This window comes from Aquila chrysaetos, chromosome 2 (genome assembly GCF_900496995.4).
Source record: "Aquila chrysaetos chrysaetos chromosome 2, bAquChr1.4, whole genome shotgun sequence".
Lineage (NCBI taxonomy): Eukaryota > Metazoa > Chordata > Aves > Accipitriformes > Accipitridae > Aquila > Aquila chrysaetos.
The window spans coordinates 10509561-10530721 of record NC_044005.1 but is presented as its reverse complement, the minus strand read 5'-3'; the positions used below and the strand labels follow the sequence as shown (position 1 = coordinate 10530721).

General features: G+C 46.3%; 1 protein-coding gene across 10 annotated transcripts in view; it reads left to right on the top strand.

Moving 5' to 3' along the window:
- The first annotated feature begins 253 nt into the window (after positions 1-253).
- The window catches only part of CEP170B (centrosomal protein 170B), a 60770-nt gene continuing 39862 nt past the window's right edge, over positions 254-21161 (top strand). For 9 of the 10 annotated variants that reach the window (XM_030040592.1, XM_030040584.1, XM_030040576.1 and 6 more), the window contains exons 1-5: positions 254-344; positions 1944-2079; positions 14053-14142; positions 17169-17247; positions 20239-20297. In XM_030040592.1, the coding sequence (XP_029896452.1) occupies positions 1975-2079; positions 14053-14142; positions 17169-17247; positions 20239-20297 (333 nt within the window). In that variant the 5' untranslated portion in view covers positions 254-344; positions 1944-1974. Of the gene's footprint in view, positions 345-677; positions 1015-1943; positions 2080-14052; positions 14143-17168; positions 17248-20238; positions 20298-21161 lie in introns of those variants that run through there. The other variant, XM_030040528.2, reaches the window with a different exon arrangement.

The window sequence follows — 21161 nt, the reverse complement described above, 5'->3', positions numbered from 1 at the left end:
CCCGAAAGGCGGGACGCCCGAGCCAGGGCACGGCTGTAACCGCACTGAGGAGCCACGACCCAGAAAGCCCGTCCGTCGCACCCGCCGCCCAGGTGCCGGGCCCCGGGAGGGCCGCGGCAGTGGCCGGGCTGTGTGGGGGCCGGCCCGATGGGCCCGGGCAGGGCCGCGGCGGGGGGCGGGGGGGGCCGCGGCCGGGCCCGGCGGCTGGAGCCGCCTCCTGACGTCGGGAACCTGCCGCGCGCGGGGGCGGGGCGGGGCGGGCGCCGGGAGCGGCCCGCGGGGCAGGCAGAGCCGGCTGGCGGGGCGCGGCGCCCGGCCTGCCACCGCGCCGAGGGCCGCAGCAGGTAGGGCGGTGAGCGGAGGGGGGAGCCGGGAGCCGGGCCCCGGCAGACAAAGGGCCCGGGCCCGCCCCGCGGTGGAAGGGGGCGGGGGGGGAACGACGGACCCGGCGGCGCACCTGGCCCGCCGCCCCCCCCCCCCCGGCGGCTCCGGCCGGGGCTGCCCGCCCTTCCCCTCAGCAGCGAGCGCGGCCCGGCCGGAGCCCCCGGGAAGGAGGCCGGGCGGCCGCCCCGCAGCCCGGCTCGGGGCGGTGCGAGGCGGCCGCGGGGCTCGGCCGGCGGCTCCCGGCTCCCCTCCCCGGGCGCTTTGTCGGGGAGGCGGCGTTTTCCCGGCGGGGCCGGGCGGCGGGCGCGGTGTGGCGGGGCCGCTCGCGTGTCGTGACCGGGGCACGGGAGCCCGTACCGCCGGCTACCCCGAGCGGTTTTGCGTGTCCGCAGCGACGGAGAGAGGGGGGCGGGACGTGCGGTCTCGCCTCGTCGTGTCTCCCCCCACCCCCGCCAGGCCTGCGCCCTGCCGGGGAGGTTATTCATCCTCCCCGCCGGTGTCACCTGCGCTTCCCCGGGGCCGCCGGGGCGGGGGAGGCTGGCGATCGGGCCGGGGAGCGCAGCCCAGCCCAGATAAAATGGAGCTCTCCTTCCCTCGGCGCATTTAGGAATGCAACTCCGATCCCGGGAGGTGGGTGAGGGGAAGGCGGGAGCCTGATACGTGCCACTGTATTTTCCTTCAGCCGGGGAGAGGAAAACGCGATCTTGTGGGAGAGGGAGGAGGAGAGGCCGCAGGAGCAGGCTGCCCGCAGCCGGGCTGTAGCAGCGACAACAAACAGGTGTGGCTGGGAGAGTTCCCGATAAGTGCCGCACGCCGCTGCTGCCCTCGCAGGTTCCAGCTGCCTGCTCTCTGCCCGTTGCGGGGGAAACGAGGGGCGGTGTACGCCAAAACCCTCCCTTGGGAATTGCAGCCGGTGCTTCCTGTCCTGGGGCAGCGGTGTGGTTTGGGTTTCGGACCAGCTCATGCAGTGAGGGAGGGAGGATGGATGGATTTGTGGGCTCCCAACTTGTATCAGTGGGATGAGCAATAGGGAGGCTGTGTTCCTCCCGGCACTGGTGTAACCTCTCCTGGGAGTGTACTGTGAAAGGTTAGAGGAGCCAGGTTATGTCACCTCACTGATGTGCTGGTCCAGATCTTTGATGATGAGGGAAGCCCAAGCTGATTTGTGCACAGTGCTAGTGACGAGGAAATGTTCTGGAAAAGATGTCTCTCTCTTTTTTTTTTTTTTTTTTTTCCCCACCACGTTTCATCATTTCATTGATTGGATTCAGCTGCATGCTTCATTTCTTAAACAATCCTTTCTTCATACCCTTAGTCTTACTTTACTGTGGGAATACTTCCAGGACTGCAGAGCTCCTACACATGGCACATGGGCAGCAGATCCTGGCACATGCTTCACAACTGCTTGTTGCCACCAGACATTTAAGACATGAACACAAAGTGCAAGAGGCAGCACTGGGTCCCATGGCACAGGGAAATTTGGGAACTGCAGCTATGCACTGGTGTACTTCCACACTTCGTTAATAGCTCACTGTGTGTCATGTTTTTTTTGTATTTAGGATGTATAAAGATTAAGTGCCAAACGCCAAAATGAGCGTGACTTCGTGGTTTTTGGTGAGCAGCACTGGCATTCGCCATCGGCTCCCTCGGGAGATGATATTTGTTGGCAGAGATGACTGTGAACTGATGCTCCAGGTAACATGGCTTTGTTTTGTTATTTCTTCTGAAGATGCAGTGGATGTGAACGTAACTCTGGGGATCTGCAGAGGTGTTGCATGCAAGACATCTTTTAAAAGGAACTTCTTTTTTTATGTTGAGTCTGTGGTTTCCATGAAGACTTCATATGTTTGTGAAAGCGCAAGTGAGGTGTCTTTCAAATTGCCATGTCATCAGATGGATAGGAGCTGTAGTGGTGGGAGATTAATCAAATAGATTAACTGTCTTGACGCTGCTAGAAATAGTAAGCAAAGACATACCATTCTGTCCTGATCTGCAATTATGCTGCTGTTTTTTGTAGCTTTTAATATGTGCACTGTTTACTAGTACGTGTGATTTGAATGGGGGCAGGCGTTTTTGTTTGCCTATTTTTCCTTTTGAGTTTGGTTAAATTGTCAGTGCTTGTACCTCTCACTTAGGTTTTTTTATTATGGTGGGAAATACTGATGTTTAGCAGAAAAACTGTAGCTGTTTTTGTGGGGTAAGGTGGTGACCTCTTCCCAAAGTAATTGTGTTACTCAGGCAAACTTGCAGCTTCTGTTAGTGCTTCCCATACCAGCATGTGTCTCTGCTGGACCTAATCCAACATGTCTGAAGTGTTGACTGTGGTCTGATGTTTGACAGCATAATGTAATGGATGTCACTCCAAACAAATGGAGCTGGAATCTTGCAAAGAGCTTTTGACAGGACCAGTTTAGCTTAGGAATTTGTAGAAGCTCAGAATTAAATTAGTGTTTTTGCTAGATCCATGCCATGAGTACTTAAATACAAAAAATATTTGATTGCATCTGCCTGTCCCCCTTTTGCCCCTTTACAAAGGTGGCAAATGTGCCTGTGGGTGGTAAAATTAGCAAGCTGCCTGCACAAAAGGGCCTCCCTCCTCATAATTTCCACTGCTAACCTGGTCACAGGTATGTCCTAAATGCTTTGCTGATGATCTACCAAGCAGGCTCTGTTTGTAGTTTGCAGGGATTTTGTATGGTATGTTAGCAGGAGGTCTGTTTAGGAGGGTAGAAGTTCTTGTACAAGGTGTACTTGGAAGGCAAGGTGTTGTCTAGCTGTAATAAAATGTTGGTATCCGCAAAAGGAGAGTTTGCAGTGTTTGTACTGCTCTGCTAGCAGTGAATAGCATGGCTGTGCTGCAATGGTAGAGTCTGAAGCATACTCCTGTTCAACAGCAGATCATTTGTTTGGGTTTTCCCCTGAATCACACTATCTTTTATTTCATGTTTCTACGTGTCTGGTGAGGCATGTAAAGGTGAGACATTAAAAATGCCCTGATATTTTCTGTAAGTCTGCATTTGACTGCTCAGAAACCTGATTGCCATGTTCTCTCATGACTTGAAGGGAGAAACATACACAGTGGCCTTGGTTTCCAAAAATGGCCAGAGTTTTAGGGTGCCCATCTTAATACCTTTTGAAGGTACTTGAGGTTTGGTGGTTTTTTGGTTTTTTTTTTTTTTTTTTTTACTGTCAGGGTTCAGCACTGTTTGAGAGTCACATGTCTCCAGTTGTACACCCTAAAATAAAAGTACCCAAATATCAATCATGCTTAAAATGCATTGCTTTTTTCACGGGTTATTTATGGGGTTAACTGGACAACGTGGATTGTGAGCCACTCTATATCACACGGAGTATTTCGTGCTTCTTTGCAAGTCTGAGCTGGCTTGTCAGTGTTGCATGTGGACTAGCAACCTTGTGATGCTCTACACTTGCCATGCTCTTTTCTACGAGGTAAATGAATTGAGATTCCTGAAGGAGTCAGCAGTATGTGTGAGAGTGAAGCGGTTGTATTTGGGTGCTCGTAGGTGGTGGTGGTATTAAAGGAGATCTTCATTATTTCACCAGAGTGAAGACTCTGGATGGTCTGTAAAAGCCAGCTGCTTATGTTCACGGGGTGACTTACATGTGACCCTTTATAAACATATTAGTTTATTATTTCCAATAATAAGGCTTGTTCTAGGATCACAGGTAAGGTCTTATTTTGAAGAGTATAGCACATTATTTTCCTAGCCATTTGCTTATAAAGACGTTTTCCAGAGCTACCTTGGGCTCCAAATGAGATGACTGTAGTAAGACTCAGTGCGGAAGAGAGACTGTGAACAGAGACTTGATATCCAAGCAAAATTGTGTTTGAGCAGATGGAGGATGAGATCTAAAAATAGACTTTTTTTTCCTGCTGTGACTGTCCATGTCACAAAATCGTTGTGCAGACCGGCACAATCATTTGTCTTGGGGAAAGCTTAAGAAGCAGGGCAGTTATCAGAGCAGGCAGACAGAGCTCTTGTGACAGCGTTTGCACCTGTAGTGTTTCTGTGGTACTGACCCTGAAACTGTATATTCGCTGCACAGTTATTTTGCTTATGTATTTCAAGATACTGGCGTTTAATCCCTTAAGGTGCACAACTGGGAGCAGACTGGCAGTGTCTGGGGAATGGACTGGATGACCTGGTCAGTGTTTTTTTGTCTCTAAGACTGTTACTGCTTAGTGATTTCATCGTGATACCGTTTGTGGTTCCCTGTTGAGACCATGTGTATTAGACGGTGTGCAAACAGACGACACAGAGATAACCCTTGTCCTGGAGACCTTGCAGTCTTGCCTTTCTCATTTTACTGTTTTAGGAGTGTCTCGTCTTTTGATATTTTCTTGGAACATGTTTTCTCAAGGTATCAGATCCCTAAATGGCAAAAAATGATGGCTTTGTCACCAAACAGTCAAGCTTTAGTTTTGCCTGTGTTTGCCTATTTCATACAGGTACTAGATTTGCTTTCTGGTTAACAAAGAGGTGAAGAAAAACAGAGTCTTTAAGCTTAAAATTAAGTAGGTTTGATAGTGGGGAAACATAATCTACCTTGAAATCTTCTATACCTACTAAGAGGATTAGAAATATTTTAAATATTTTTGCAGCACTGTAAAGCTTCTAGTACAAGTAAATGTGAGATTTACATTGGGTTTGAATGTTAATGCATGGGCGAAAATACCGTGTAGTGTAGCTTGGCATGCACAGTGTTGTTACGCAGAGTCAAGGGCTCAGTTGAGCCCTTTTCCTGAAGAACGGTGCTTGATTTCTTCAACAGTCTCACTGGCTCCCTTCAGGTAATGGTCAACAAACAGCAGGAGTGTGGAAATCTAGACCTTCGCTAACTTGCACTAGCGTGTTTTTTTCTGTGAAGGTTGTTGGTGGTAGGAAGTAACTCTCTGAAAAAGTTTACTTTTTTCAAAAACAAAAAAATAAGAGGTTTTTTCGACCATCTTGAACAAAGTAATTCACCTCCATGCCCCTGCTTTGGGAAATACAGTTGCTGTTTTTATCAGCTTTGGTCATTTGCTTAATATGACGGGTATTTACTCGGGGGACAAACATTTTGCAAACTCAAAATTTTCACTTAACCATTAAAACCTTCTCCTCTGCCCCTAAACAAAACATCTTTTGCGTTTTTGCTGAATGTAAATATTTAACAGAAGGGAAAGCAGGGTCATGATTTCCCTGTTTTTGTTTGAGAGAGATATGTTTACTGGAAAATTTGGGAAAGCAAAATGTTTAACCAGTGCTTCCTTGAGTATTTCCTTCTCTTTAGAGCAATGGTTTGGGCATGCAGTTGTCCTACGCCAGAGTTACAGCAGGAGTAGGTGCAGATAGCATGATGCTTTCTGTTTTATGCCTTTGTCCTATGTGCCTTTTAAGACAGTTTGACACTTCTTATCAGGAGACAGTGTTTTCAAGTGCTTGTAATTCTGCTAAACTTTGTTAACTGTTTGGGATGAGAGTTTATTTTCCAGGCGTCTGTTTTAGGCAGTGTGTTCTGGATGCGATCAGCTCCCTTCTTCGGTCTTCGCTGTGAGCAACTCTGAGAATAATGCTGTTTTCTTCATGTAAACTATTTAAAAGTATGTTTAACCTTCCTTTGAAGTTTTAGCATTGTAGAGCTGCAGGCGTGATACTTTTCAAGAGTGAATGCCTAGGTCAGAGGTGATTCCCCCCCTAATCAATAATCTAAATGTATTTGACCAAGTTCCAAATCTTTGAAAAAAAAAAAAAAAGTTGTAGTTTGCATGTGGTCAGCGGGGACTTGTTTGATACTATTGTCTTAAGTCCCATTTCATCTGGCAGTGAGGTTGGTGATAGGACATGTTGGAGGACAGAACTGTTGCAGGTTGGGCAAAGAAGAGCTAGGTGCAAGGATGCACAAGGCTGGGGTTTAGATGTAAGAGCAACTGTGCTAGATTAGATCTGGGTGCATCTAGCCTGGTATCCTGACTCAGACAGTGGTCAAAGCAGCTGTTGAGGAAAGTGTGAGGACAAGCCAAGAGTATAATGATACTTCCAGAGTACTTGCTCAACCTCTTGACCTGTGTTTCAGGAAGCCAGAGGCCAGATCTTTGCATCTAGTCATTGGTTTTCTACTCTATAAAGCCTCACCAGGAGATTAAGATTTGGCTGAGCAGGGAGGCACAACCAGGAGTCTTGTCACTTGTGCAGAGTGAGAGGAGGAGCAGCAGGACTTAGAGAAGTGGAGGGTGGTGCATATAGGGCAGAAGCTGTTCAGTGTGGGGAAAGTGAGCATTACAGGACGTGACTGCTGAGCAGCATCTCCCTTTAGGCCTGAGATGGGTCAAGACTTGCTTTTTTTCTGGTGTCAGCAGATAGCTGTGAAAGCTACTAGCCAAGCATCTGTCACTGGTCCATATGGGACATCGCATGCTGCTTATAGTATCAATTAGTCAGTTCAAGTGGCAGGGGCTTGTGAGCTGAACATACAAGTTCGTTCTGCTGGTGAATCGGATAAACGGTAACGATACTGCTGGAATAGACATTTTGCTCTTTTTAGCTTGCTTTGTTAAAAAGCTAGGGAATTAGAAGCATTCTAGGCACCGAAGGAGCATTCTTATGGCTGCTAAGTCAAGTGTTTATCACTGCAGATCAGTTACAACATACCAGTGTGAAGATTGCCTGTGTAATCCTGCTTCTGCCCCTGTGTACATAGGCATGAAGATGCAATCTGTTATTGTGTCGTTACCGGATATTATTTCGCTGCAGGATCTGTTCCGTGTTTGGTACGCAGTGTGCACAGTGCACTCTGCAAATAATACAGTGCGATGGTGAACTCTGCGTGTGTGCGACATCTGGTCAAATTAAGGTTTCATTGACCTGATATATCCTACCTTCCCCAGGCTGTACTTGATAATACGATGTCTCTCCTATGTAGTTTAGTAAGTGTACACATAAACAAGTGCGGATAGGTGTGGTGTAGTTTGTCTACAGCATTATGCTAGGAGGAAGTAGATGGTGTGAACTTGGTAGATTATCTTTTTCCTGGTACTTCTAGGTAAATTCACTGCAGTGCAGAAGTCGCTATCGCTCCATCACTCGGGTATTTCCTGCATTGGGAGCTCCCAGTAAAAGCCATGGGGAATCTCTGCTGCCTTTAGTGTCCCGACCTCCTTCCCCACCAAGGTGCAGGGCCGGAGTGGGAAGCCGTAGCCGGGATAGGGTGGTGCCCCGCTCGTGCTGTTTTGCTGCAGTTATCCAGAGGGTGTAAACCAGCACCTAAGTTAGTCCCTGGGCGTTGGGAATTGCCAAGAGTCATTCATTAGGTGTCACAAAGGAAGTAGGTGTCTTACAGGCAGAAGGGAAAGGATCTAGCCTTGGGAAGGCTCAGCTTTTTGACAGGTAGTGTTTCTAGGTGCCTGGGCAGCAGCTGTGGGAGGAAGGATACACATCCTGTATTTCCAGGCCTAGAGTTGTTTTTTTGGCTCTTGCCTCTCCCATTGTTTTCTGTTAATGTGCAGTTGATGGGAGGATTACGATGTCTGATGAAATGTGGGTTGAGGAGGCTGGAGGCATGGCAGGACCAGCAAACCTGGGAGGGGAGTTCGTCGCTGGAGGCAGGGTAGGGAGAGATGTGATGGTGGCACTGCAGGCAGGTGGCTATTAGGGGTGAGAGGGCTGCATGCGGCTGGCAAGGTGCTGGCTGGAAGCCTGGCCTGTGAAGGGAGGGCTTGTCCCTCTCTGGAGCGGGCAGGGAATAAGGGGGCCCCTTTCATGTTCGAGATCCTGATCCAGGCACTAGAACACCCCTCAGCTGCGCTATGGAAATTGAGGCTTCTGTCCCACCTGAGTTGATGTTTTTCCATGCCTCCTTGGTGGCTATGTAAAACGAAGGGAAAGCCAGTGCATCTGTGTTCCCTGCCTGTGGTCAGGACCTGACCCTGGATCACTTGAGCTGGTGCTCCACTTTGGGAATGGGGAACCAGCAAGCAAAACCCCATTTTACTCCAGAATAACGGGTTAAGTTTTTATGGGAACAATGCCAGCCTCCAAATCCCTTTGCCAGGCTGTGGGGATTACAGTTTAATTTTCCTGGGGGATTTCTCTCTTTTGTTCACTGCCTTATTTTTTGCATGCATACTCAGGCCCTGGTCCTGTCACAGATCCACTAAGCCTGTGATCTTGACTGCAGCAAAGCTGAAGGCAGGAGCCTCTGCAGCTTGGGAGCTGTAAAGTGAGCCCAGCCCCAGGATGAGGTGGCTACACTTGCTGAAGAGACATTTGTCTGCTTAGGCAGAGCCATTTAGAAACTGGCAGCACATTCCCCTGGGAGCGATCAAGCTGCCTCTTGTGGGGCTGTCACACTTGCAACCAGCCTGGGGCAGAACAGAGCATTCACTAATACTCTGGAAAAGTACTGAAGTGGCCAATATACACAACTCTGTGAAATGCATCGTGGTGAAAGAGAGAGACCCAGTGTTCATATCTGTCATTAAATGTTATCCATGGTTTTACTTTTGAGGAGCAAAAATCGTATTACAAGCCAGAATGCAAGGGATTTTTTTGTTGTTTTTTTGGGTTGGTTTTTTTTTTTTAAATTTGGCTTTGTCTGTCTCCCTTCTAAATTGGGACACTGGGAGAGGTTTGTATTTCCTTACTGGGACACTTGTGCAGAGCACAGTACTGGCAGAAATGTAACCTGTTCACTATGGAAAGTATTTGAGCAAATGTTTATTGCATGCTGCCACCAGAATGCTGCAGTTAGCTTGTGCCAGACGTGCACAACAGACTGTAGTGAGGAATAGGGAAACTGCTCTCATTTGTTTATTTTATCTCCAATACCACGATGCCTCACGGCACTGGCAGGGCTGTGGTCCAAATCTCAACCCTGAGCAGTAGGTTTTTGCCCATAGTAATTCTCCTGGGGAAGAGGCAGCATCTGTATCTACGTAGACAGCTGAGCTGTGTCTGCTCCCTTGGCCCTGTGGGGAAAACGCAGGCTGTCTGGCTGTATTTCTCCTCCTGCCTTCCTAAGCAGGTCTTGTTTCCTTGTGGGTTTTGCTCAGCATCTCTGTGGCTCATGCTTTCATCCGGAGTGCCCGGTCCTATGTATCAGACTCTTCACCAAACACAAAGCTGTAGGGTATCTGCAGCACACATAGCCAGCATGATATGTACCTCCGTGGAGACTCCTGCGCACTTCTTTTGCTGCTCCCATGCTAAGTAGGGGCTTTTGCTGATTTGATGCATGCAGTTTTGAATCATAAGTGAGCTGCCTGGTTGCATGACTGATTGGAGGCTGATGATCCAAGATGTTGGTACTGATGTGGGACTGACAGACCCAGAGATGCCATTCCTGTCTGTGATTTGGACTATCTGTTTAATATGATCGTGGAAGAAAGAAGAGCTATAAAATACCTCTCTCTTCAGATATATGCTGCATATGCGTTTTGTCTACTACGCATTTAAAACATGATGCATTGTAGATAGTATGATGGAGAAGCAGGACAGCCTTATAGTAGGAAGTGATTTGAATGTCTGGAAATGCAAGCCCTGGATGAGCTTAGTGTAGTAAAAAATCGGTGTCCATGTTTCCCCTTCAGAGAAGTGTACATGTTGTTAATCAGAAAAGCACACATTGTGTTTTCCCAAGAGTTGTTTTCATTTGATAACAGGTCCAGTGTTGGGATATGGTGAGAACGCTGTGTTCCTCCTTCATTCCTGGCCTCTTGGAGTGTAGTCTTATTTCTTGCCTGCAGATCACTAGTGCTTAGTACACCTCCCTTCCTTGCCTTCTTTTCCCATTCTTGATCTTGTCTGAGGTGCTCCAGCTCTGGTTTTGCTGTTTGGGTCCAAGCAGAATCTCAGTGATCCTTGCCAGAGCTGAGGAGTGCTGCTCACCCCTTTGCAAGAGCTCTTCCAGTGAAACAGATTAACTGTGAGGGTGTACCAGTTACTTTCTGCTTTTGACATCTGGGTATAAGCACTTCAGGGGTTTTTTAACGCTTTCTTGGAAATTCACATTTTTTTTTCCCACTTGGACCCCTGTATCCCCTCCTGACAGATGGATCAGTCTTGCCTTTTGTTGTGGAGGTTGTGACTGATTATAAGCAAGGCTCAGTATGTGGTGCAAGTGTGCATTTAAGCTGGGGAGTACTCTTATATTTGTGATTCAGTCAACTTAATTGCAGCTTTTCAATTTATAGATGCCTAAAATCTTTCCAGCAGAGTTGCAGATCATTGGGAGCTCTGCACCCATGGGCTGCTCTGTAATGTGTGTTGACTCAGGCTTCTTAAATCACTTTCTGTGATTCACTGGGTCATGCATTAGAAACCACTGGCGTGCTGGGCTGAAGTGACTTCTGCAGGACTGTTTTTGGGCTCTTGGCTGTTACCAGTCTGGAAACTGGTTAGTCTTTTCTTGGAAGTGGGATTGAGGCTGCCTGTTCCTCTCTGAGAACAAAAGCATGCTCAGCCACTGGGTTGCTGCTGTCACTGCACGCAAGAGCGGTTTATGTTAAATGTGACTGATGTTGAAATAAACCACACCTCGACTCTCAAGTAAGAGTGACCTTTGGCAAGTCTGCATCAAAATAAATAAGGTGTGATTTTAGTTATTTTAAGCTGAGTTTCCTTGGAGACAGGCCCTTAGGAACTCCGGCTGCCAGTTCCCGTGATGTTTGCTGGTTTGTCATAAAACTAAGAAAATTCCTCTCTTCTCCACAAAAGCATGAAATTTCACAGAAGTGCAATCTGTGTAACAGTTTGCTGTGTTCCTGATATGCTCTCTAAAGAGATGCTGAGAGGTAGTATCAGGACTATGGGTCAAATTTTGCATATCATTTTGACTCCATCTTGAACACAGCTGAAACTTCCTTGGAAGATGGGAAGTTTTGGCATAAATTGGTTTCTTTGGTGACCTCTTCCTGCTTTTATGTAGGGGAATATCGTGCTGCTGGAATATATCTCTGCTCCCCTATGATGACTCTTGTCTGGTTTGGAACCCCTGAGTGGCTGTAGTCAGCTGTTTTAAAATACAGCAGCCCAAAGGCTGTGCTGACTTACATCAGGGCCAGATCCAGGGCAAATTGAATTTTTGGGAGACAGCTGGTTCCCAGAAATAAACCCTTTTTTTAAATGATCTGTGACTAGGTACCAATAAAATCCACCCTAATTTTTTTTGTCTGGATTAGCTTTTTGGCGTGGAAGCCTTTCTGCCCTTAGAAGGGGGCTAGAGGGGTTGTTCTGCCTTTAAATTCTGTTAATCTTTAAATGAGTGTCTGTGACATGCTGTAAAAAGCTAAAGCAAACACTGCTGCACCAGTTAATCAATGTTCCCTCACATCCCGTTGGGAACAGTGATGTCCACAATTTTGGGTAGCAAAGGGACCAGAGAAGACCTTGCATCTGTGCTGTGCAGGCAGGATCCCTGTGCGTGGTTGTCTTTGAGTCCAGCAGGATGAAACGTAGTTATATAAATGCCGATGGATGGGGAAGGGATTTCTACCCAATGGCTGTGGGGATGGACCCTGGGCAGGCAGGGGAGTGGAAGGAGAGCTTCTTGCATCCTCCCAAAGGGTGTGAGGGACCATGTGGCAGGTCAGGTACAACCCCAGCTCATGAAGCATCAGCTGCTGCGATACTCCTGCGGCTGGAGACATTCATGCCCTCAGGGCTGTGTGCTGAGGTGCGGGCCCTGGAGGGCATTCCTCAACCATCCCTACCTGGACCATCCTTACCTTATGCTGCACATACGTGCCACAGCCACTTGGGCAATTGCAAGTTGGACTGAGGGGCTGCATCTAATATGAATAGTAACAGAGAGAAGCAGCAGCTTTCCACTGCAAACACTTAAGACCTGCCCTACCTTGAGGTCGGTGTCAGACACCGAGCGTGGGGATTGCATGAGGGCGAGAGGTTTGCGTGTGCCCCTGCTGCGAGGGCGTTGCTGTGCATCGCTTCCCGCGTTCAGGGCTCGGCATAGCAGGATATAGGAGTGGGGTGTCCCTGACCATGTTGTCTCTGCCTGTCCCACCAGTTGTTGCCTGTTTCCTTAGGGAGCGATTGCTGACTGAGCAGCACCAGTTGGACAGCAAAGCATTGAGCGCTGCCTCATTTTTCAGCTGGGACTCATGTGAGCTGACACCTTGTAAATTCAGCAGTGTATGGATAACTGTATTAGTGAGGCAGCTGGAGGCCTGGAGTCACCTGCCCCTCTCCTCACTGCCTCTGCTTGCGTTGGCATGTTGTGAATGGTGTGAGGGACATTGCAAGGTGGAAGGGCAGTCTTCTGGCCAAGTATGTGCTTGCTTCATATTGGTACTTCAGGGTTATTCTGGAGGACAGGTCTCCTGGGCTGACATATGCTCTGCAGGGGGAGGAGGTGCCATTTATCAGCTGTTGGGATATTACCAATGCGCTTGACGTTGGCAGGGGCAGAAGAAATTCCTGCAAATGGTAGCAGTTTGTCTGGGAAAAGCCTCTGTGTTTTCACCAAGGAATTCCCCTGAAACAATCTTTGCCTCTGCATGCTTGCAAGGAAGTAGATAGTGGCTTGCCGAGAGTGGTGCTGTGGAAACCATTGTGTTTATACCTGGGAAAAGGGAAGGACTTTTCACTAAGAACTTGTTGGTTGATGCCCAGGAGGAGGAGGATTAGCTGATTTAAAGCTTGGCTCGACTCCCTGCTCTGGTAGCACGCCCTACCCTCCCCTGGCCTGAGATACCAGGGAGGTCTCAGTGTCGCGTGCGCATGCTGATGGAGTGACCAGTTCCAGCCACCGGTTGAGGTCAACTGCAGCAAAAATTCAAGTTACGAGATGCAGTAGGCCCAAATACAGACAGTCTGGTGTCTTTATAGCTGTTACACTTATGCCATATTTCAAAATTATTCAGAGATTTTGTTCTAACACTTCTTCCTCCCAAGTCTGACACTATTCCTGCTGAAGTGTCATACTCTGCTTTGAAGATAAGGTGCATTTGGTACTTGTGCATTGTGGCAAAGCTAGTGGCACCAAATCACCATCCGGCTGAGTATTCTCAAACCTAGCTTTAAATGTGAATTTTCCTAGAGTTGCTTTCTTTCTCATTCCAAGTTTACTAACCTCCCTCTAACTTTGAAAACTTCCTAGAATTTAAATCAACTCTGGGACATAATCCTGGGAACAGTATACACTGTTGTAATAAGTTTGGTTTGTAACTTAAGAAAATGATTTTTTGCTTTTTGAAAAATAGGAAGAAATCATCCCAAATAGGAATGTCCCTAGTGATGAGGCCACCGGCTTCAGCTGGTGAAAAATGGAGCTCTTCTAGTTCACACTGGTTGAGATCCTGCCCCCAGGCTTTCAGTTTGACTGGTTTTGTTTTCAGTGTGTATTGATATAATTTATTGAAATTATGGTGTTGTCTTGACAGCCTTTGGTGATTTTTTTTCTTTTTTTTTTTTTTTTTTCTCCTCTCCATGCAAATAGTGTATTGTCTTCAGTGAACTGTTTAAACAACCATGGAAGCATTTACTGTTTATCCTTTGGTTATTTATAGTAGTAAATAATATTTATTCCTTCCTGCTTTTCCCCTCTCTCTCCCTACCCCATATCAAGTTAGTTTGATGTCTAAATGTTGCTTTGATTAACAGTGTCTCTTATGCCTGACTGGTCTCACATTCATTGTGCTTTCATTGCCAGTCCCGCAGTGTCGATAAGCAGCATGCTGTAATCAACTATGACAAGGAGAAAGATGAGCACTGGGTGAAGGATCTTGGGAGCTTAAATGGCGTAAGTAGCAAACCTCCCGGCTGATGGAGGCGAACACGCGACGTGCTGAGTCTGCAAGCGCTTGTGCAGTTACTTAATTCTACTGTTAGACCCTTTTGGGTCACTGCAGCTGTTGGCATGAGTTAAGCTAAACATACATAATTACTGGCAAGGCCTGAGATGGAGGTCATGTAGCATCTCATCTTAGAAGAGCAAAGCTTTGATGAATATTCTGTTTCTTTTTCCCTTTCTTTTGGTGGCCTTGCAGAATGCTTCAGGGCTCACAAAATCATAGACCCTCTTGCAAAAGAGGAGGAAATCAGTCTCATTTTGGGGATGTTAACGTTAAACTGGTGAAGATTCTGGAACAGCTGTTGAGCATGAGCAGGGTGACCTTTTGGCAATTCATTTGTCAGTGCATGGTGTGATTTATGGGATGATGAGACATTTAATTTCTTTGGGGAGAAGCTATTTAAAACCACTTCTTTTTTTACAGTAAAAATTGCTCTTTTGCCTGCCTTGAGCCTGGTTTGTGTGAAGACCGAGGGATGTGAGCTCAGAACAGGGAGCTGAGCCTGCCTGAATCTTAAACCTTACTCTGGTCCTGGTTCACACAGTGGTGTTAGGCAGCTCGCCGAGGGCTTTGTCTGCCCACCTGAATTCTGTGATTTTTAAATACACCGTCATAGTTAAAACTGTCCTAATGTCATAGCATGCCTCTTTTTTCACTGTTTCTTCATACCAGCGGAGCTATTCCTCTGCTGGGGCAGGTCTAAGCTAGATTCACGTAATTGTCTTCCCAGTAGGGGTTTTACTGCAGTCATTGTTTTGGGCTTAGAAACAGAAGCCCTCTACCATCACAACCACAAGACAAACTTTTACAAAAAGAGTGGCTAAAGCAGATCGCAACTGTTCTGCCTCTTCTGGCATCTGGAAACAGCAAGAATGAGTGTTAATCCTTCTCAGCGTAATAGCTGAAGCACAGAGCCCTGCTGACATGGGAATATTTCCAGTAACTGGTTTGGGCTCTAGCTGGATACCTGGTTGAAAACCTGTGGCAAACTCATGGTGGCAAAATAGCAGCTGAAAATTCTGCTTGCAAGAGAGGGAAAGCTTGTACCACTAATTCTCTTCTATCTTCACATGCTAAAGCATATGAATTTACAACACTTTAATAATAGACTTGTGCTCAGAGGGGCAGTGGAGTAAAATGAGTTACAGCAGTGCCTGTCTTCTGCAGTTGGTCAAATGCACCTTTGTTGAAGAGGACTGTTGCAGCCAAACTGAATTTATTTTGCATGAAAGAAACAGAGGTCCTTATCTGTTTTCCTCCCTGAAACTAAAAAAATCACTTTTGAGGACCTTGATTTTAATTCAGTTTTCAGAATTTGCTTTTTTTTTTAAATTTACTTCATGGCTTGTCAACAATGCATTATATGGCTTTGCTGGATAATCTGGTTCATATTAATTGTCAAAATGTTTTGTATTGTTTTTATTATAATGTTCAGCTGATTCTGCAGTCTCTATTATGGATCTCTTGGTTTTGAAGGTAGTGTTTCTATCTGCAACAAGCAGTTTCCTTGGGTTATTTTATTTGAAGTAACCATGGATGAATAGATAACAACATCAAAATGGGTTTTCTTGCAGACTTTTGTTTTGCAGAAAATTCAGCAAATAATTATTCCTGTTCCAGATCTGACTGTTGGGGGATTTTTAAATATTAAACAATCTCATGCAAATAGGCATTCCCTGCCTTCCTGACTTCACTGCTTTTATTCTGAAATTACAGGCCTGTTCCCTGGCTCCTGTGTAAATTACCAGGAGGCTGGGGGCTGTTGTCTGCTGAGGTTCTAGTTTCCTGCTGTAGCATTTATTTTTCACCTGTGGTTAATACTTGGTCTTATCATGTGTGTTTGGCTTGGCTGAGGCGAGAAGGCAGGAGAAGACTGTGCCTCAGTGGTGAAAGCATGTAAATTCATTTTCTAGCATAATTTTGATTCATCAGAGCGTAGCCGCATTTGTATTGAGGCTACAAAGACCCAGCAGCAGGTTCCCGGTCTGTGAGGCTGGGTGAATCCCACCTTGCGAGGTAGGGTAGCTCCTGGTGTCTGTGACTGCCCCAGGGGCAACCGAGTGCCTAATCCCCATCAGCACGCTGGTGCTTCTTCAGCTGAGTTCCTGATCTATTTTTGTTTGGCCCAGGTCATAATAAAAGTACGTGGGTTTATTTATGAAAGATGTCCATAAGTGCTTCATTTGTTCCTCAGTTCTGCGAGAATTGTTCCTTAAGGGGTCCCCTCGGAAAGCAGGCATCTGAGACATCCGAGATGTTCACAGCTATGAAGTACATTTCTTGCACCTTTACAAGGATAACTTAGTTTCTCTGGGCCTCAATTAACTGTCTGGAGCATAGGAAAAATGAGTATGCGAATCTTTTGCACGAGAGGTCTGTTGTACTGATATATGGTGTCTTGGACAATGTGGCCTCAGACATCATGGTGATGCCACAGCAAACGTGTTTTCCTGTGTATTTTCATTTCCCCCTTCCTCTGTGATAGGCTTTGCTTGTTAAATTATCAGGCCTTGGGGCTGACACCAGTCTTGTTTGACATCCAATGGAAAACTGATTCCCAGCTCAGTAATTAATGAGTTGCACCGTTTGCTGCTCTTGCTGCTTGTGAAGGGCGCAGGAGAACCAAGAGCATCTGAAGTTACTAACTTCAGGCACCTCATTTACGTGTTCAAGTCGGGGACTAAAATTTCATTTGCAGTTGGTGGAAAGGTGAATCTCCCTAGAGGTCTCTTCAGAGCACTTTGCTTTGAAGCATAATTGGGGTGCTCTAACTTGCCCATGGGAGCTATTTGCTGGTGTTGATTTTTCGAGGGAACTTAGCTCCTCACCTGTCTGACTTTGTGCTAGTGCACCCTGACTGTGTGTAGTGCTGTTGGCAGGTGGGCGTGGGTGCCCTCCAGGAGCCCTGTCCATCTGAGATGCATCGCCTTGATACCCTCAGTCAAAAAACCATTCCTGTGCTTCTTTCCTGCAGACCTTCGTCAATGACGTGAGGATTCCTGACCAGAAGTACATCACCCTAAAACTGAATGATGTCATTCGCTTTGGCTATGATATCCTTCTCATCTGAAGTGGGAGTGGGATGTGGTCTTTGATTGGGTTTTGTGCTGTTTGCTGCATAGCGAGTTAACAGTGCTAATTGTGACTAATGAGTAAGGGTGTTTGTTTTGCCTCCTGGAGCCTTTGGATGGCTCATAAGCTTTTGTTTCTCCACCATTGACCTGATTCAGAGCATATTAATCATGATGCCTGCTACCTTCATTGAACTTTGAATCAGGCCCTGCACTGGCAATAGTGACTGTGGAGGAGCCTCTTCAGTCTCTTTCTAAGGAAGGGTTGCATTTTTTCTTTTTATTTGGGTGGCAACTGTAGCAGGTACCAGACGGGGAGCAAACATATTTCATATGCTTTTGTGTGAACTAACATCTTCCTTTTTTTTTTTTTTTTCATCCGACTTGTGTGTTTTTGTTCATCGTTTCACCCAAATGCTTGCTTTCAGACAATTTGCAGGTCTTCAGCCTTAACCATTTAGCTTTGGGGCTTGTGGTCAGACCTTTGACTGTGTATCAATTGAAGTTTGCCTGTGCAAGTTGCTTCTGCCACAAAATGCAAGAGTAAATCTCTCTTTAGCAATAGCAAATTTCACCTCTATCGAGGGAGGCTAGGCTGCCACCCTGCTTTGTTTACAGAGTCACAGATCCTGCTAGTGTCTGCTAAAACACCTTTGCCTTCATTCCCCTTCCTTTTTATACTGATGTGACTGTATGACTGGCTATAAGCATAGATGTTGGAACGCCTTTCTGAGCCTGCAGAGCAACAGTGGTAAGTAAAGGCTCCTATTGCTGCCTTTTCATGTAATCTAATCCTTTTTTAAACTTTTTCTCAGTTGCTTCTATCTGCCAAACTTTACCCACTCAGGCTGAATTTAGAAGTAGGAAGTGTCTTCTCCAGGTTTCTTTTTTCTTTTGTGGGGAAATTTCAGTTAAAACAGTCCAGACATTTCTGAGAATAGAGGCAGAGACTAAGTTTTACCATTGGTGGGGGAGGAAGTGTTTGGCTGGAAAACTCTTGTGCATCCTTGACCCCAAGGCCACATTCTTGTGCCTTTTGTTGTCTCCATGATAATGAGTTTGTGCTTGGTCATGCTGTAGCCCTTGAAATACTCCAAACCTTGTTGGAGCCCAAAGAGCTGAAGCAGCAATGAGAGGCTGAGCCTCCATGGTCTTCCAGGGATCTGGGTACCTCGGCTCTAAGCAGTGACAGTGCAGGAGCACTCACTGTTGCAACAGGGATGCTTAAACTGATGTGCGTGCAATTCTGGATCTGCTGGAAAAGAGGGGTTTTTAGGCCTTGTGTAAGATCATACTTTTAGTCTTAGTGTTGCTCTGTCTCTTGCCATTTTAGAAATAACAAATCCTTGGTTCACAGTGATATTTCTTTTTTTTAAAAGGGACGTAGTTGCTGAATCTTAAAAAAAAAAAGAAAGAAAAAAAAAAAAGAAGAAAGGTGTGGCAGTACACTCCCCCCAGCAGGAAACAAAACACAGCTTATTTGCCCTCAGATCAGTATTTGAACAGGGTGCAGTTGATGAGGGTTCAGGCGTACATGGCGGGGGGGGGGGAAATACTGAGTAGCCCCTTACTGAGTGCTGCCCAGTAAAAGAGCACTGTCATCTGGGATCATGTCATTAAAGGTGGCATCTCTGTGCACACGTGATGAGGTCTGTTACAGTTCCATAGGTAACCTCAGTTCTAGCTTTTTGTGACTTTGCAAACGTTTTTTTGATGTAGCTGGTCATGTGTCTTCTGGTCTCTAGATGTGTGGGGAAACTCGTAAAGATTTGCTTTTAACTCCAGTCTAGCAAAGGCATAAGCCAGTGCCTAGAGAGTGGGTAGGTTTTAATGGCTGCGCTACAGGTTTAAACTTTTTATAGAAAGCAATTCTGAGTGCTAAGCAGCTGAGTTGAAGTGTTTAGTCCTGCAGCCCTTACATGGATACTCATGTGAAATGAATGATTGTATTTATGAATTGTAGAATTTATTGCCCTCAACAGGAAACTTTAAAGAAGGTAGGTTTTAGTCATCTTTTTACTTCAGCGTAGTTGCTATGGCAGTTACAATCTCTTCCTCTCCTTTGCTGCTTCAGTGCCACTCTCTTTAGCAGGGCTTTCTGTGCACACTGCGATCAGCTTAGTGTGGATGCAGCATCTCCTGAGGTCTCCGAGTCAGCTGTGCACTGTTGCATAAGAGCATTTGTTTCTTTTCCATTTACAGTTTCACTTACAGACACTGCAGAGTTTCCCTGCTATGCCAGTATCACTTGGTTTATTTTTAGTCTAATATTTTCCATCTTTCCTTTTTCCTCCCCTTTGCTCTGTGCTGTGCTGATTGGGTTGTTCACGATGACACTGCCAGATGCTTCCTTTTTTTTTTTTTTTTTTTTTTTTACGCAGCGTTGCTGAGGATTATTGCCTAGGCTCAACCATGTTGAACGCCTCCCTTCCTAAGAGATCACGGCAGCTCATGACCTAATTTACTTTTCATCTAGGAAACTACAGTGGCTGAAAGGCCTTGTCAGGGCAAGAGAGCACCAGAATCCCAGGCATCTCTGCAGGGAGCTGAGCTCTACTGTTCCCTTGTCCAGAGTGCGTGAGATTTGCCCCATCTTGGGCAGGATACCATGGGGAGAGAGTGGTCTGCCTGGAGCTGCCAGCTGACTGAAGAGGAGTGGGGTGTGAGTTGTGTCAGGGCTCTGATTACTCCCATGGGCTCTGCACGGAACTGCTAGTGCTCCCCCAAGCTTCTCCTACCTTGCTCCCCTTTGCTGCCCTTCAGTTGGCATGGGTCTGGCCAGCAGATGTGATTGCACCCTGTCTTGCAAAACATGCATGACAAAGGCCATGGTGGGATACAGCATGGACAACTTCTAGTACCCTGTGTATTTTAAGCTTCTCTGGTTTTATTATCTTGTTTTCTTTCTGTGACTAAATGCTAGAATTCTCTGTCCATCCAATTCCTTTGCTGTTTCCTTAATGAGTTCTGTACATTCAAACATGTATGTCCTGGAACAAATTCAACACAAAGTCCCAGAAGAAGCATTAAAGGTAAGGGTGTCTGGGTGCAGATGCGTTTTTAAAAAAAATTTTAAGTGCTTTAGTAATGGTCAAGTAGACTGAAATATTAAAATACTTTTGACAGCAGTGAAATGTTCCACAATGTGAGACTCTCCTTGGATTGGGACTTAATAAAACCTTCCTTTGAGGAGAGATACATTTCCCAGTTATCTCAGCTCTGATCTCTCTTATCCCTGTGCTAACATGTAGATGAAGTTATTTATGTTTTCATGACTGCCAACAAAAAAGGTTAGTAAAACTGTAATGTATTAAAGAACAGCCAGCACATTAGCTTGTGGGTGAAGCACAGCAGAACTTGTTCCCTCCCAGAAGTGGAGCACAGATGCCTTTTTCTGAGCATTGTGACTTAGGCCAGCTCCATCACAGTTCCTCCGGCAGGCTAAAGTTTGCTTAATTTATTCCTGTATGTCATTTCATTTTTGCCTTCAAGCTCCCAATTTTTACTTACTGAGCAGTGCTCTTATGAGTGAAGTGTTTTTTTAAACAAAGAGCTCAGTAGCAGGTACGAAATATTCAAGCATCCTCTTATCTAAGGTGGAAAAGCAACCCCCTCTAGGCAAGAAAGCTGTCATGTTCAGCTGAGGGACTGGGCCATCGGTGTCAAGCATCACCTCTTGGCTAGCAGATACTGTTGTCTTAGCCCTGGTTCCATGTTTAGGACTTGGAGAGGATTGGAAATGTAACAGCTAGAATTGGGCAAATTGAACTTACTCAGGGTAATCTGGATGAGTACACTCTTTTATTAATTTACTTGTAATAAACCCACTTTTAAATGGCTCATTTACTATGTTCATATGGAGCCTGTTTTAAGGCAGAATCACTTTCCTAGCTGGA